We start from the raw sequence: 17,704 nt of genomic DNA, 5'->3' as shown, positions 1-17,704 counted from the left end.
GTGTAGATGCGGGAAGGAAGAAGACGGGGTCGGCGTAACTGGGACTGCACTCTTTATTGATCTCACGATCCTCAAACTGTAACACGCACGAGGGCGTTCAAACTCAAAACATTTAATCACAACAGACAACGTTGCTCTCAAACTCAAAAGGGAGAAAAAGGGAGAGAGAAATTAGGAGCTTGTAAGAGCGGCCCACCACACAGAGCAGCCTTTATCTGGGTGAAAGCCTGCTGGCACCGCTCCGTCCACTGAACTGTATCTGGTACCTCCTTTTTAGTTAGATCAGTCAGCGGGCTAGCGAGGTCCGAATAATTAGGTACAACCCTTCTATAATATCCCGCTAGCCCCAGGAACTGTCTAACCTCCTTTTTGGTCTTGGGCCGTGGGCAGGTTGCAATGGCTGCAGTCTTGTCAATTTGGGGACGCACCTGTCCATGACCCAAGTGGAAGCCCAGATATCTTACTTCCACCCGCCCAACTGCACACTTCTTTGGGTTGGCCGTGAGCCCCGCCCTTCTCAGCGACTTCAGGACAGCGCGCAGGTGCTGCATATGCCGCTGCCAGTCCGCACTGTAGATGATAATATCATCCAAGTACGCAGCAGCATATGCAGCATGCGGCCGGAGAATCCTGTCCATCAGACGCTGGAAGGTCGCGGGAGCCCCGAACAAGCCGAAAGGAAGGGTGACAAATTGGTGTAATCCAAACGGCGTGGTGAAAGCGGTCTTTTCTTTGGACATTGGTGACAAGGGGATCTGCCAATATCCCTTGGTCAAGTCCAGCGTAGAATAAAAGCGAGCGGTTCCTAGCCGATCAAGCAATTCGTCCACCCTTGGCATTGGGTACGCATCAAATTTCGACACCGCGTTCACTTTTCTATAGTCCACACAGAACCGAACCGAGCCGTCAGGTTTTGGGACCAAAACTATCGGGCTCGCCCAGTCGCTGCTGGACTCTTCTATTACGCCCATATCCAGCATAGCCTCTAATTCCGCCTGAACAACTTTTTTTTTGTGTTCAGGTAAACGGTAGGGCCGGCTGCGAACCACCACGCCCGGCTCTGTCTCAACATGGTGTTGAATGAGGTCCGTGCGACCAGGGAGGGGCGAGAACACGTCAGCAAACTCTGCTTGCAATGTTTTAACGTCAGTGAGCTGCGACGGCGAGAGATGATCCCCCCCCGGGGCCAGAGCGAGTGATTGAGGCTTTTGAACCGCCTCTGGCCCGAGATCATCTTCTCCGCTCACCACCGTCGCAAGCAACACTGACTCCGCCTCCGACCATTTCTTTAAAAGGTTGAGGTGGTATATTTGACGTGCTCCGTCCCTATCTGAGCGCACTACCTCATAGTTGAGATCACCGACTCGCCGTGTGACCACAAAGGGTACTTGCCACTTTGCGAGTAATTTAGAAGTGGAAGTAGGGAGTAGGGATGAAACGGTATGGAAATTTAACATCACGATTATAGTGACCCAAATTATCACGGTTATCAATATTATCACGGTTTTGTTCAAACGAGATGAAAGTATTCAAAAAGAATAGATTCACACACTTAAAAAATTTCAACAAGTTTTATATTTGAAATTCAACAAACAACAAATAACTAAAGCAGCTCTATGCACTTTTTTTAAGCTAGATTCTGTGGGATTTCCTTCCTTAATGGCCGTCGTCAATAGCAACGCATAATGCATAAATAATAATAATTTGTCGTAAATATAATCTCTAATATTATCTCTGTGAATATATTCTCAAGCAATATTCTCATCAGTGTTCAGCAATGATGCATTTAAATCTAGCATGTTTTGTGTTAGAGCCCAAACAGTATCCTAGTGAAATAATGCATATCCATATTTCCATATGATTTGACATTTATTTTATTAAATATCAAAATGTGTGCATCATACCTGACACCTAAATGATCACTTTACAGTCAGTTTTATGACTGTCATTCTCTTCAAATGCTATTGAAGTCAGAAACGTGTATAACGTTACCAATGTTGTGTGTAACTTTAGAGACGGTCCCTAAATTCGCCAGCGTTATGCCAGTCATATCAGATGCGCTGTGGTTCTGCTGTGTGTTTTAAAACTATTTTCGCTGCTGAAATAGAACAAAAACAGTCCAACACAGTATGATGAGTGAATCTCCTGCGTACATCGCACGTTTATCTCTGCTTTGAGTGCAGATTTCAGCGAGTGAGCGCGGCGCGCGCTCTGAACGCCTTTGATTATGAGACATTGCATTCATAAACTCAATATAAACACGTGCGAGTGGTTATAATGCGCAACGCGATTATAACAGACGGCTTTTGAGAAGACTAAGTTCAACAGCCAGAGTGACTATAGTGTGCAGCCGAAATTATACCCGCAAATGGCGGTTGTTAATGTCAAGCCCTGAATATTATCCCTTAAATGTCACCCTAGTCTTGTCTGAACTTGTTCGTTCGCTTCACGTTATTATTTCCAAGACGTAGTTTTGGTATTGAGGTCAAAGTCCACTTGCCTTGCGTTCCTAGTTTTGAAGTGTTTTCCCTATTACAGCGACTTTCTTCTGGCATGTTCTGCAGACAAGGTGACCATCTTAGATTAAGTTTCCCTCAGGACTTTTGTAAAAACCAAAATATGACCACACCTCAGATTTGGTCCTTTTAGAGGCTGAACAATCCCCCGAGTGCTGTCACTGCCTTCTTCCATTTCTTCTCATTCAGAAAACAGCGGTGCGCTGCGTCACACTGACGCTGACTGGACAAGATTTACCGCGAGTTTTCACAATCGTGATAATCACACGCGGTTTTAATGATAATTAAATTTTATACGATATTACTAACCGTCACAAAATTTTATCGTGGTTTATCGTGAAACCGGTAATCGTTTCATCCCTAGTAGGGAGTAATACAAGCACCTTATCTCCCGGTGCAAATTGACGAAGCCTAGCCCCTCTGTTGTAAAGCTGTCGTTGTCTGTCCTGAGCCTGTAACAAATTCTCCATTGATAGCCGCCCCAAAGTGTGGAGTTTTGTTCTCAGGTCCAGGACATACTGAATTTCATTCTTACTCGCGGAAGGTCCGTCCTCCCAAGCCTCCCTAAGGTCATCCAGCACCCGCCGAGGCTGGCGCCCATAAAGAAGCTCGAAGGGGGAAAACCCCGTGGAGGCTTGCGGGACCTCGCGAACAGCAAACAACAGAGGTTCTAGCCACTTATCCCAATTTTTGGCGTCCTCGTGAACGAACTTACGAATCATGGATTTCAAAGTGCGATTAAAGCGTTCCACCAAACCATCTGTTTGTGGGTGATAGACGCTGGTGCGAATCGATTTAATGCCCAACAACTCGTAAAGTTCGCGAATCGTTCGTGACATGAACGCCGTGCCTTGATCGGTGAGAATCTCTTTCGGGATTCCCACCCGGGAGATTAAGGAAAACAGAGCGCTCGCAACACTTTTCGCCGAAATAGTGCGGAGCGGGACTGCTTCCGGGTATCGCGTTGCATAGTCCACCAAGACCAATGCAAAGCGATGCCCGCGTGCTGACCGTTCTAATGGCCGGATGAGGTCCATACCAATTCTCTCGAAGGGGACCTGCACTAGTGGGAGTGGGCACAATGGTGCTTTTGGGGTGGCCGGTGGATTCACCAACTGACATTCACGACAAGACGCACACCATCTGCGTACATTCTCGTGAATGCCCGGCCAGAAGAAGCGGGCCATTAGACGGTTAAGGGTGGCCGTTTGACCTAAATGCCCGGCCATTGGATTGGAATGAGCCGCCTGGAAAAGCATTTCCCGGCGGCTTTTAGGTATTAACAACTGGGTTGTATTCTGCTTTGTCTGGGCGTCTTGGGTCACCCGATACAACCTATCCTTTAAAATACAAAAATACGGATAAGAGAGCGGCTGGTCAGGGTGGAGGAGGTGGCCGTCGATGGAACGGACCTGCGTGAACGCATTTTTAAGCGACTCATCCTGGGATTGTTCCAGGGGAAAATCATCGCGGTCTGTGAGAACGGGCATCTCAAGACAGCTCTGTTCCCCCGGAACAGCTCCCAGAGGTCCCGAATCCACCTCTCCCACCTGAGCAACCGACTCTTTCCGGTTTACATGTTTACCCCAAGAAGCACCCGCACACAAATGACCCAACAATTCATTAAAGGCTGTCCAATTGGTCCCTAAAATTAGCGGATGCCGGAGGTGCGGATTAACTGCCACCTCCACACTATGCTTTTGACCCCTAAATAGAATATCCACGGGCAGCAACGGATATTTCACCACTTCCCCGTGCACACACCTCACCGTAACCGTGCGGCCGGTACCCAATGCCTCAGGGCGAATCAGGCTTTGGTGGATAGAGGTCTGGTTACAACCCGAATCGACCGATGCCTGATACGTACCCCCCTTGATACTCACAGGAATTAGGTACAGCCCAGCTTGATCGGGGGCGGCTTGTGGAGCGTCGGGGACCCAGACCAGTGTCCCGACCTCCATGACGGGACAGCGGTCGATGAAATGTCCCGGATCCCCGCAGCGCCAGCAAGCCGGCCCAGGCTTCCCCGCCGCCCTAGTGGCTGGAAGTAGATCCTGTGATTGGCGTGGAGAGAGCGCTGAGCCAGAGGGGGAGGCGTAGGGATCCGAGATGGTCGCCCCTCCCCTCTGGAGCGGGCGGGGGGGTGCTGCCGGATCGCTGGGACCGCCCGTCCTCCACCTTGGGGCTGGTCTGGGCGGCAACAGCCCACGCGACCTGGGAAGGGGAACAGGCTTGGGGAGAGAAGGGGAAGAAACAAAAGGGGGGAGAGAGACAGAGAGAGACGCGGATGGTAAGGGCTCGCCGACCCCGTGGCACACCACCATGTGGTCCTCCGCCAACTGGATGGCCTGGGTTAGCGACGTCGGGCGGTGGCACTGGACCCACTGCGCGGTCTTCTGGGGAAGCCGCGCGATGAACTGCTCCAGAACCACACGGTCGATGATTCCCTCGACGTCGCCACCGTCGGCCATCAGCCACTTGCGGCACGAGTCCCGGAGCTGGTGCGCGAAGGTGAAGGGTCGGCGCTGTAAGATGGCGCGCTTCAGGTCTTCATAGTCCAGGAGATTCTGGACTGGCAGTTGGTGTGCGGCTACCTGCGCTTCTCCAGACAACAGCGGCTGGAGCCGCATTGGCCAGTCCGACCGGGGCCACCCCCGGGACTCGGCGGACCTCTCGAAGAGGTCGATGAATGCCTCCGGATCATCCTCGGAGCCCATCTTCGAGAGGTGGATGGTGGCGGCCGAGTCGGTTGTAGACAGGGGGGTGGCCGGAATCTCCCGGACCATCCAGCTCCGGAACAGCTCGCGGTCTTCATGCTGGGCGCGAATGAGGGCCTCAAAACGTTTGTCCTGTTCGGCCCTCACGGCCAGCAGATCTTCATGGGTCTGTTGGTGAAGACCGGCGAGCGATGACACCAGGTCCGCAAGCGGCGTCTTTGGCGGGGTCTGCATAGCGGCGGCACTCTTCTCCCTTCCCGGGTTTCGGCACCAGTGTGATGTATGTTCGTGTAGATGCGGGAAGGAAGAAGACGGGGTCGGCGTAACTGGGACTGCACTCTTTATTGATCTCACGATCCTCAAACTGTAACACGCACGAGGGCGTTCAAACTCAAAACATTTAATCACAACAGACAACGTTGCTCTCAAACTCAATATCGTTCTCTGAACTCTGGCAGTGATATGCAGGCGTTTGCAGTCCCAGTCACATGCTGCGTCCCAATTCGCATACTATCTGTACTAAATAGTATTCGAAAAAAGAATTAGTATGTCCCAAATCTTAGTATGTTGAAAAAAGTATTCCAAAGATTCCCGGATGGTCTACTATTTCCGGTCAGAATCCGAAGTGCAGATCGATGCGCACTCTACGGCTGATATTGCCCACAACCCATTGCGAGATGGACGAGGATTCGATTAGAACTACAAACGCGGATAAAGAGTGTTTAAAAAAACTACAAACATGACGGTTACGCGAGTCTGACGGTTAAGTGGAGAGGATTAGATAAAGTGGTTTGAGTGAGCAATTATCAGTATTTAACCTGACGAAAATATATTTATTCAATATTATCCACATTATATTTCTCCTTCAGCAGCATTGAGAACTTTTGTAATGATACGTTTGGCCATTAACTTTGCAAACACATGAGAGGAGTCTCTGCATTAAAGACCCACGAAAGGCAGATCAACGAGCGACTACATTTCTCTCCGATACGGTAGGAAATTAAATTGAAAGTGGGGGATTTGAACTGTGACGATGATTGACAGGGCAGTTTAAACAGTGACGGGATGCACGTAACAGAGTCCGTTAAAGATGACGAAGTAGTATGTCCCAAAGCTTGCATACTCTTCTGCTACACACTCAAAAGTATGTACTTTTTCTTCACAAAAAGAGTACATACTTTTAGGACGTAGTATAAGTAGGCGAATTGGGACGCAGCCACAGTCTCTCTCACTCTCTCCCTCCAAGCAGCGGCTTTTACGGTCTCTCCACGCCAATCACTGGAATCAGACACAGGTGTTAGTGATCTGCACTTGACCTACTTACTCACTGCTCGTCTCCGTAGTTCCTCGCTCCCGCTACAGACTTCGCAGAACCACGCCCCCTCCGCCACAGCCATCATTCGGACGGGGTATACGTTACATTCTGTGTCCAAAAACATCTTGGGATAAGGTTTTCACACTGACAGCTGTACGTTGTAAGATATAGCAACTCCTTTTGTTTGTCCGAGTTAGCAACAGTAACTAAGGGGGGCGGGGCTTACCGATAGGTCAATTGGCACTAAGGGGCCTAAAGTGTGCCAAGACAACATCCCCCACACCATTGCACCACCACCACCAGCCTGCACAGTGGTAACAAGGCATGATGGATCCATGTTCTCATTCTGTTTACGCCAAATTCTGACTCTACCATCTGAATGTCTCAACAGAAATCCAGACTCATCAGACCAGGCAACATTTTTCCAGTCTTCAACTGTCCAATTTTGGTGCAAATTGTCGCCTCTTTTTCCTATTTGTAGTGGAGATGAGTGGTACCCGGTGGGGTCTTCTGCTGTTGTAGCCCATCCGCCTCAAGGTTGTGTGTGTTGTGGCTTCACAAATGCTTTGCTGCAGATCTCGGTTGTAACGAGTGGTTATTTCAGTCAAAGTTGCTCTTCTATCAGCTTGAATCAGTCGCCCATTCTCCTCTGACCTCTAGCATCAACAAGGCATTTTCTCCCACAGGACTGCCGCATACTGGATGTTTTTCCCTTTTCACTCCATTCTTTGTAAACCCTAGAAATGGTTGTGTGTGAAAATCCCAGTAACTGAGCAGATTGTGAAATACTCGGCCCGTCTGGCACCAACAACCATGCCACGCTCAAAATTGCTTAAATCCCCTTTCTTTCCCATTCCGACATTCAGTGTGGAGTTCAGGAGATTGCCTTGACCAGGACCACACCCCTAAATGCATTGAAGAAACTGCCTTGTGATTGGTTGATTAGATAATTGCATTAATGAGAAATTGAACAGGTGTTCCTAATAATCCTTTAGGTGAGTGTATATACAGGGCATCCGGAGAGTATTCACAGAGCTTCACTTTTCCACAGTTTGTTGTGTTGCAGCTTTATTCCACAATGGATTAAATTCATTCTTTTTTTCATCAATTCTACAAACAATATCCCAGAATGAAAACGTGAAAGACGTTTGTTTGAAATCTTTGCAAATTTGTTAAAAATAAAAGACGATCACGTATTCCCAGCCTTTGCCATGACATTCATTGAGCTCAGGTGCTCCTGTTTCCACGGATCATCCCTGAGATGTTTCTGCAGCTCGACTGGACTCCACCTGTGGTCAGTTCAGCTGATTGGACATGATGAGGAAAGGCACACACCTGTCTATATAAGGTTGAGCATCTCTGGGCATCAAACTCAGAAACACCTGAGGCTGTGATTGGAGACAAAGGCTGGGAATACTCATGGACATTTGTTTCGTTCTGTCTCTCTTCAGGTGTGTCACTAAAGCAGGTGTGTGTCCTGTCTCTCTCAGTCTCTCTCTGCAGGTGTGTCACTAAAGCAGGTGTGTGTCCTGTCTCTCTCAGTCTCTCTCTGCAGGTGTGTCACAGCTGTTTCCGCCGGCAGCCCAGCCCTCATCGCTGTGCGCAGTGTAAGTTTGCGCATTACTGCGATCGCACATGCCAGCGCGCCGCCTGGGACGAACACAAGCAGGAATGCTCCGCCATCAGGAAGGCGGGAAAAGCCCCCAATGAGAACGTGCGGTGAGTCCAGTCATGTGATCCTCCGACCTTTAGAATGTCACAATAAAAAAAGCATTTGAAATGTAACATGTTTACGTGCTGTGATGATGCTGGAACAATGTAGCGCTTGAGTGTTTGTATTAATTATTGTATTATTAGTCAAGTCAAGTCAACTTTATTTATATAGCGCTTTTAACAATGCAGATTGTTTCAAAGCAGATTCACAGTGTTAAACAGGAAAATAATGCAGCATAATTGTATTCAGCCGTATAGCCGCTCCGGAGAAAACGGTGATGTCATCAGCTCATTTCAGTTATCATACAGTGACAATGTGGGCTTTAGATCAGTAATTAGATCAGTAATTTAGTTGCTATGGTTAATTTAGTTTAATAATTAGATTTATTTGGATATTTAGTTGAACATGTAGTGTCCCCAACTGAGCAACACATGCCAGAGGAAACCCAAACCCCATCAGGAGCAGAATGGAGGAAAATAAACCTTGGAGAAACCAGGCTCAGTCGGGGGGGCAGTTCTCCTCTGGCCAATTAACAAACAGCGTATGATTATTATTCTGGCAACTTTACAGGTCAGAGGTCATAATAGATCGGAATATTCGAAAGATCAGAGTCATCACGCCGGAGACGGGTTTATTGAGGATGACATATCGATTGAACAATTATTAAATTGTAATATTCGAAAGATCAGAGTCATCACGCTGGAGACGGGTTTATTGAGGATGACATATCGATTTAACAATTATTAAATTATAATATTCGAACAATCGGAGTCAACACACCGGAGACGGATTTATTGAGGATGACGTATAGATTTAACAATTATTAAATTGTAATATTCGAAAGATCAGAGTCATCATGCCGGAGACGGGTTTATTGAGGATGACATATCGATTTAACAATTATTAAATTGTAATATTCGAAAGATCAGAGTCATCATGCCGGAGACGGGTTTATTGAGGATGACGTATAGATTTAACAATTATTAAATTGTAATATTCGAAAGATCAGAGTCATCATGCCGGAGACGGGTTTATTGAGGATGACATATCGATTTAACAATTATTAAATTGTAATATTCGAACAATCGGAGTCAACACACCGGAGACGGATTTATTGAGGATGACGTATAGATTTAACAATTATTAAATTGTAATATTCGAACAATCAGAGTCATCATGCCGGAGACGGGTTTATTGAGGATGACATATCGATTTAACAATTATTAAATTGTAATATTCGAACAATCGGAGTCAACACACCGGAGACGGATTTATTGAGGATGACGTATCGATTTAACAATTATTAAATTGTAATATTCGAACAATCTGAGTCATCACGCCGGAGACGGATTTATTGAGGATGACATATCGATTTAACAATTATTAAATTGTAATATTCGAACAATCGGAGTCATCACGCCGGAGACGGATTTATTGAGGATGACATATCGATTTAACAATTATTAAATTGTAATATTCGAACAATCGGAGTCAACACACCAGAGACGGGTTTATTGAGGATGACGTATCGATTTAACAATTATTAAATTGTAATATTCGAACAATCTGAGTCATCACGCCGGAGACGGATTTATTGAGGATGACATATCGATTTAACAATTATTAAATTGTAATATTCGAACAATCGGAGTCATCATGCCGGAGACGGGTTTATTTAGGATGACATATCGATTTAACAATTATTAAATTGTAATATTCGAACAATCTGAGTCATCACGCCGGAGACGGATATATTGAGGATGACATATCGATTTAACAATTATTAAATTGTAATATTCGAACAATCGGAGTCAACACACCGGAGACGGATTTATTGAGGATGACATATCGATTTAACAATTATTAAATTGTAATATTCGAACAATCTGAGTCATCACGCCGGAGACGGGTTTATTGAGGATGATGTGTCGATTTAACACTTATTAAATTGTAATATTCGAACAATCGGAGTCAACACACCGGAGACGGGTTTATTGAGGATGACATATCGATTTAACAATTATTAAATTGTAATATTCGAACAATCGGAGTCAACACACCGGAGACGGGTTTATTGAGGATGATGTGTCGATTTAACACTTATTAAATTGTAATATTCGAACAATCGGAGTCATCACGCCGGAGACGGGTTTATTGAGGATGATGTGTCGATTTAACACTTATTAAATTGTAATATTCGAACAATCGGAGTCAACACACCGGAGACGGGTTTATTGAGGATGACATATCGATTTAACAATTATTAAATTGTAATATTCGAACAATCGGAGTCAACACACCGGAGACGGGTTTATTGAGGATGATGTGTCGATTTAACACTTATTAAATTGTAATATTCGAACAATCGGAGTCAACACACCGGAGACGGGTTTATTGAGGATGATGTGTCGATTTAACACTTATTAAATTGTAATATTCGAACAATCGGAGTCATCACGCCGGAGATGGGTTTATTGAGGATGACATATCGATTTAACACTTATTAAATTGTAATATTCGAACAATCGGAGTCATCACGCCGGAGATGGGTTTATTGAGGATGACATATCGATTTAACAATTATTAAATTGTAATATTCGAACAATCCGAGTCATCACGCCGGAGACGGTTTATTGAGGATGATGTGTCGATTGAACAATTATTAAATTGTAATATTCGAACAATCAGAGTCATCACGCCGGAGACGGGTTTATTGAGGATGACATATAGATTTAACAATTATTAAATTGTAATATTCGAACAATCGGAGTCATCACGCCGGAGACGGGTTTATTGAGGATGATGTGTCGATTTAACACTTATTAAATTGTAATATTCGAACAATCGGAGTCATCACGCCGGAGACGGGTTTATTGAGGATGATGTGTCGATTTAACACTTATTAAATTGTAATATTCGAACAATCGGAGTCATCACGCCGGAGACGGGTTTATTGAGGATGACATATCGATTTAACAATTATTAAATTGTAATATTCGAACAATCGGAGTCAACACACCGGAGACGGGTTTATTGAGGATGATGTGTCGATTTAACACTTATTAAATTGTAATATTCGAACAATCGGAGTCAACACACCGGAGACGGGTTTATTGAGGATGATGTGTCGATTTAACACTTATTAAATTGTAATATTCGAACAATCGGAGTCATCACGCCGGAGATGGGTTTATTGAGGATGACATATCGATTTAACACTTATTAAATTGTAATATTCGAACAATCGGAGTCATCACGCCGGAGATGGGTTTATTGAGGATGACATATCGATTTAACAATTATTAAATTGTAATATTCGAACAATCCGAGTCATCACGCCGGAGACGGTTTATTGAGGATGATGTGTCGATTGAACAATTATTAAATTGTAATATTCGAACAATCAGAGTCATCACGCCGGAGACGGGTTTATTGAGGATGACATATAGATTTAACAATTATTAAATTGTAATATTCGAACAATCGGAGTCATCATGCCGGAGACGGGTTTATTGAGGATGACATATCGATTTAACAATTATTAAATTGTAATATTCGAACAATCGGAGTCATCATGCCGGAGACGGGTTTATTGAGGATGACATATCGATTTAACAATTATTAAATTGTAATATTCGAACAATCGGAGTCAACACACCGGAGACGGATTTATTGAGGATGACATATCGATTTAACAATTATTAAATTGTAATATTCGAACAATCTGAGTCATCACACCGGAGACGGGTTTATTGAGGATGACATATCGATTTAACAATTATTAAATTGTAATATTCGAACAATCGGAGTCAACACACCGGAGACGGGTTTATTGAGGATGACATATCGATTTAACAATTATTAAATTGTAATATTCGAACAATCGGAGTCAACACACCGGAGACGGGTTTATTGAGGATGATGTGTCGATTTAACACTTATTAAATTGTAATATTCGAACAATCGGAGTCATCACGCCGGAGACGGGTTTATTGAGGATGATGTGTCGATTTAACACTTATTAAATTGTAATATTCGAACAATCGGAGTCAACACACCGGAGACGGGTTTATTGAGGATGACATATCGATTTAACAATTATTAAATTGTAATATTCGAACAATCGGAGTCAACACACCGGAGACGGGTTTATTGAGGATGATGTGTCGATTTAACACTTATTAAATTGTAATATTCGAACAATCGGAGTCATCACGCCGGAGATGGGTTTATTGAGGATGACATATCGATTTAACACTTATTAAATTGTAATATTCGAACAATCGGAGTCATCACGCCGGAGATGGGTTTATTGAGGATGATGTGTCGATTGAACAATTATTAAATTGTAATATTCGAACAATCAGAGTCATCACGCCGGAGACGGGTTTATTGAGGATGACATATAGATTTAACAATTATTAAATTGTAATATTCGAACAATCGGAGTCATCATGCCGGAGACGGGTTTATTGAGGATGACATATCGATTTAACAATTATTAAATTGTAATATTCGAACAATCGGAGTCATCATGCCGGAGACGGGTTTATTGAGGATGACATATCGATTTAACAATTATTAAATTGTAATATTCGAACAATCCGAGTCATCACGCCGGAGACGGTTTATTGAGGATGATGTGTCGATTGAACAATTATTAAATTGTAATATTCGAACAATCAGAGTCATCACGCCGGAGACGGGTTTATTGAGGATGACATATAGATTTAACAATTATTAAATTGTAATATTCGAACAATCGGAGTCATCATGCCGGAGACGGGTTTATTGAGGATGACATATCGATTTAACAATTATTAAATTGTAATATTCGAACAATCGGAGTCATCATGCCGGAGACGGGTTTATTGAGGATGACATATCGATTTAACAATTATTAAATTGTAATATTCGAACAATCGGAGTCATCATGCCGGAGACGGGTTTATTGAGGATGACATATCGATTTAACAATTATTAAATTGTAATATTCGAACAATCGGAGTCATCATGCCGGAGACGGGTTTATTGAGGATGACATATCGATTTAACACTTATTAAATTGTAATATTCGAACAATCGGAGTCATCACGCCGGAGACGGGTTTATTGAGGATGACATATCGATTTAACAATTATTAAATTGTAATATTCGAACAATCGGAGTCATCATGCCGGAGACGGGTTTATTGAGGATGACATATCGATTTAACAATTATTAAATTGTAATATTCGAACAATCGGAGTCATCATGCCGGAGACGGGTTTATTGAGGATGACATATCGATTTAACACTTATTAAATTGTAATATTCGAACAATCGGAGTCATCATGCCGGAGACGAGTTTATTGAGGATGACATATCGATTTAACAATTATTAAATTGTAATATTCGAACAATCGGAGTCATCATGCCGGAGACGGGTTTATTGAGGATGACATATCGATTTAACAATTATTAAATTGTAATATTCGAACAATCGGCGTCATCATGCCGGAGACGGGTTTATTGAGGATGACATATCGATTTAACAATTATTAAATTGTAATATTCGAACAATCGGCGTCATCATGCCGGAGACGGGTTTATTGAGGATGACATATCGATTTAACAATTATTAAATTGTAATATTCGAACAATCGGAGTCATCATGCCGGAGACGGGTTTATTGAGGATGACATATCGATTTAACACTTATTAAATTGTAATATTCGAACAATCGGAGTCATCACGCCGGAGACGGGTTTATTGAGGATGACATATCGATTTAACAATTATTAAATTGTAATATTCGAACAATCAGAGTCATCACGCCGGAGACGGGTTTATTGAGGATGACATATAGATTTAACAATTATTAAATTGTAATATTCGAACAATCGGAGTCATCGCGCCGGAGACGGGTTTATTGAGGATGACATATCGATTTAACACTTATTAAATTGTAATATTCGAAAAATCGGAGTCATCACACCAGAGACGGGTTTATTGAGGATGACATATCGATTTAACAATTATTAAATTGTAATATTCGAAAAATCGGAGTCATCACACCAGAGACGGGTTTATTGAGGATGACATATAGATTTAACAATTATTAAATTGTAATATTCGAACAATCGGAGTCATCATGCCGGAGACGGGTTTATTGAGGATGACATATCGATTTAACAATTATTAAATTGTAATATTCGAAAAATCGGAGTCATCACGCCGGAGACGGGTTTATTGAGGATGACATATAGATTTAACAATTATTAAATTGTAATATTCGAACAATCGGAGTCATCACGCCGGAGACGGGTTTATTGAGGATGACATATCGATTTAACAATTATTAAATTGTAATATTCGAAAAATCGGAGTCATCACGCCGGAGACGGGTTTATTGAGGATGACATATCGATTTAACAATTATTAAATTGTAATATTCGAACAATCAGAGTCATCACGCCGGAGACGGGTTTATTGAGGATGACATATCAATTGAACAATTATTAAATTGTAATATTCGAACAATCAGAGTCATCACGCCGGAGACGGGTTTATTGAGGATGACATATCGATTTAACAATTATTAAATTGTAATATTCGAAAGATCAGAGTCATCACGCCGGAGACGGGTTTATTGAGGATGACATATCGATTTAACAATTATTAAATTGTAATATTCGAACAATCGGAGTCATCACGCCGGAGACGGGTTTATTGAGGATGACATATCGATTTAATAATTATTAAATTGTAATATTCGAACAATCTGAGTCATCACGCCGGAGACGGGTTTATTGAGGATGATGTGTCGATTTAACAATTATTAAATTGTAATATTCGAACAATCTGAGTCATCACGCCGGAGACGGGTTTATTGAGGATGATGTGTCGATTTAACAATTATTAAATTGTAATATTCGAACAATCGGAGTCATCATGCCGGAGACGGGTTTATTGAGGATGACATATCGATTTAACAATTATTAAATTGTAATATTCGAACAATCAGAGTCATCGCGCCGGAGACGGGTTTATTGAGGATGACATATCGATTTAACAATTATTAAATTGTAATATTCGAACAATCGGAGTCATCACGCCGGAGACGGGTTTATTGAGGATGACATATCGATTTAACAATTATTAAATTGTAATATTCGAACAATCTGAGTCATCACACCGGAGACGGGTTTATTGAGGATGATGTGTCGATTTAACAATTATTAAATTGTAATATTCGAACAATCGGAGTCATCACGCCGGAGACGGGTTTATTGAGATGCCGTGTCGACGAGGCAGTTTCAGGGGGAGTCTAATGACCAAGGCCAAGGGCCATTATATCTGGCCTTTAGAGTTAGTAATGATAAATAAGTGTTGGCTTATCCAAAGAAAGCAGAAGTTCAGGCTGGAGTGAACAGGCGTTGATTGGCGTTGATTGGCGCTGAATGTGCTGTGATGGCAGTCTGGCCGCTCGTATCCTGTGGCGGATCCAGAAGGACACGGGTCTGGTTTCGGACGCCCAGCTCACGACCCTTGACCTCCTGGAGGATCACCTGTCCAAGATGTGCCCCGAGGATCTGAAGGAGCTGAAGGTGGACGTGCAGCAGCTCTACAACTACTGGCCGAAGAAGCGCAAGGCGGTGGGAGAGGACTACGTGTCGCATATCTTCGGTGTGGTAGGCAGAGATTCGTCCCTTCCTCCTGTACGCCCCTCAGCTCCTCAGGATGAGACAGATGTGTGTGTGTGTGTGTGTGTGTGTGTCCTCAGATTAACTGCAACGGCTTCACGCTGAGCGATCAGAGGGGTCTTCAGGCTGTGGGCGTGGGGCTCTTCCCCAACCTCTGCCTGGTCAACCACAGCTGCTGGCCCAACTGCACCATCATTCTCAACCATGGCAAGTGAGTCGATGAGAATCCATCGAGATGAGGGGATCAGATCTGAGCTCAAACAGTGTGTGTGTGTGTGTGTGTGTGTGTGTGTGTGTGTGTGTGTGTGTGTGTGTGTGTGTGCGTGTGTGTGTGTGTGTGTGTGTGTGTGTGTGTGTGTGTGTGTGTGTGTGTGTGTGTGTGTGTGTGTGTGTGTGTGTGTGTGTGTGTGCGTGTGTTTGTGTGTGTGTGTGTTTCTCTTGCAGTCAGACGGCTCTGGATGCTTCATTCCACTCGAAGAGAAGGTAGGTCAGTTAAACACTAACATTTGACCTTTGACCTCGTCTTACTGACAGCATCGTGTCTTCACGTAAAGCAAGTGTTCACCTAAAAATGAAAATTAATTACATGACATTTATGACTCTTAAAACAACCCATTCGCTGAGTTAAAACAACCCAATCAAAGAGTTAAAACAACCCAATCCCTGAGTTAAAACAACCCATTCGCTGAGTTAAAACAACCCATTCGCTGAGTTAAAACAACCCATTCGCTGAGTTAAAACAACCCATTCGCTGAGTTAAAACAACCCATTCGCTGAGTTAAAACAACCCATTCGCTGAGTTAAAACAACCCATTCACTAAGTTAAAACAACCCATTCGCTGAGTTAAAACAACCCAATCGCTGAGTTAAAACAACCCATTCGCTGAGTTCAAACAACCCATTCGCTGAGTTAAAACAACCCATTCGCTGAGTTCAAACAACCCATTCGCTGAGTTAAAACAACCCATTCGCTGAGTTCAAACAACCCATTCGCTGATTTAAAACAACCCATTCGCTGAGTTAAAAGAACCCAATCGCTGAGTTAAAAGAACCCATTCGCTGAGTTAAAACAACCCAATCGCTGAGTTAAAACAACCCAATCGCTGAGTTAAAACAACCCATTCGCTGAGTTCAAACAACCCATTCGCTGAGTTAAAACAACCCATTCGCTGAGTTAAAACAACCCATTCGCTGAGTTAAAACAACCCATTCGCTGAGTTAAAACAACCCATTCACTAAGTTAAAAGAACCCATTCGCTGAGTTAAAACAACCCAATCGCTGAGTTAAAAGAACCCATTCGCTGGGTTATAACAACCCATTCGCTGAGTTCAAACAACCCATTCGCTGAGTTAAAACAACCCATTCACTGAGTTAAAACAACCCATTCGCTGAGTTAAAACAACCCATTCGCTGAGTTAAAACAACCCATTCGCTGAGTTAAAACAACCCATTCGCTGAGTTAAAACAACCCAATCGCTGAGTTAAAAGAACCCATTCGCTGAGTTAAAACAACCCAATCGCTGAGTTAAAACAACCCAATCGCTGAGTTAAAACAACCCATTCGCTGAGTTCAAACAACCCATTCGCTGAGTTAAAACAACCCATTCGCTGAGTTAAAACAACCCATTCGCTGAGTTAAAACAACCCATTCGCTGAGTTAAAACAACCCATTCACTAAGTTAAAAGAACCCATTCGCTGAGTTAAAACAACCCAATCGCTGAGTTAAAACAACCCATTCGCTGGGTTATAACAACC

General features: G+C 43.3%; 1 protein-coding gene across 4 annotated transcripts in view; it reads left to right on the top strand.

Moving 5' to 3' along the window:
* Positions 1-17,704, top strand: part of smyd1a (SET and MYND domain containing 1a) — a 43,637-nt gene that overhangs the window by 4,995 nt on the left and 20,938 nt on the right. The window contains exons 2-5 of one of the 4 annotated variants that reach the window (XM_079814723.1): positions 8,091-8,267; positions 15,722-15,935; positions 16,028-16,158; positions 16,392-16,430. In XM_079814723.1, the coding sequence (XP_079670849.1) occupies positions 8,091-8,267; positions 15,722-15,935; positions 16,028-16,158; positions 16,392-16,430 (561 nt within the window). The remainder of the gene's footprint in view (positions 1-8,090; positions 8,268-15,721; positions 15,936-16,027; positions 16,159-16,391; positions 16,431-17,704) is intronic. The other 3 variants (XM_079814725.1, XM_079814724.1, XM_079814726.1) reach the window with 3 other exon arrangements.

This window comes from Gobio gobio, assembly GCF_949357685.1.
Source record: "Gobio gobio genome assembly, chromosome: 4".
Taxonomy (NCBI): domain Eukaryota; kingdom Metazoa; phylum Chordata; class Actinopteri; order Cypriniformes; family Gobionidae; genus Gobio; species Gobio gobio.
The sequence above is the reverse complement of the archived record's forward strand: the minus strand, read 5'-3'. Positions and strand labels throughout refer to the sequence as shown.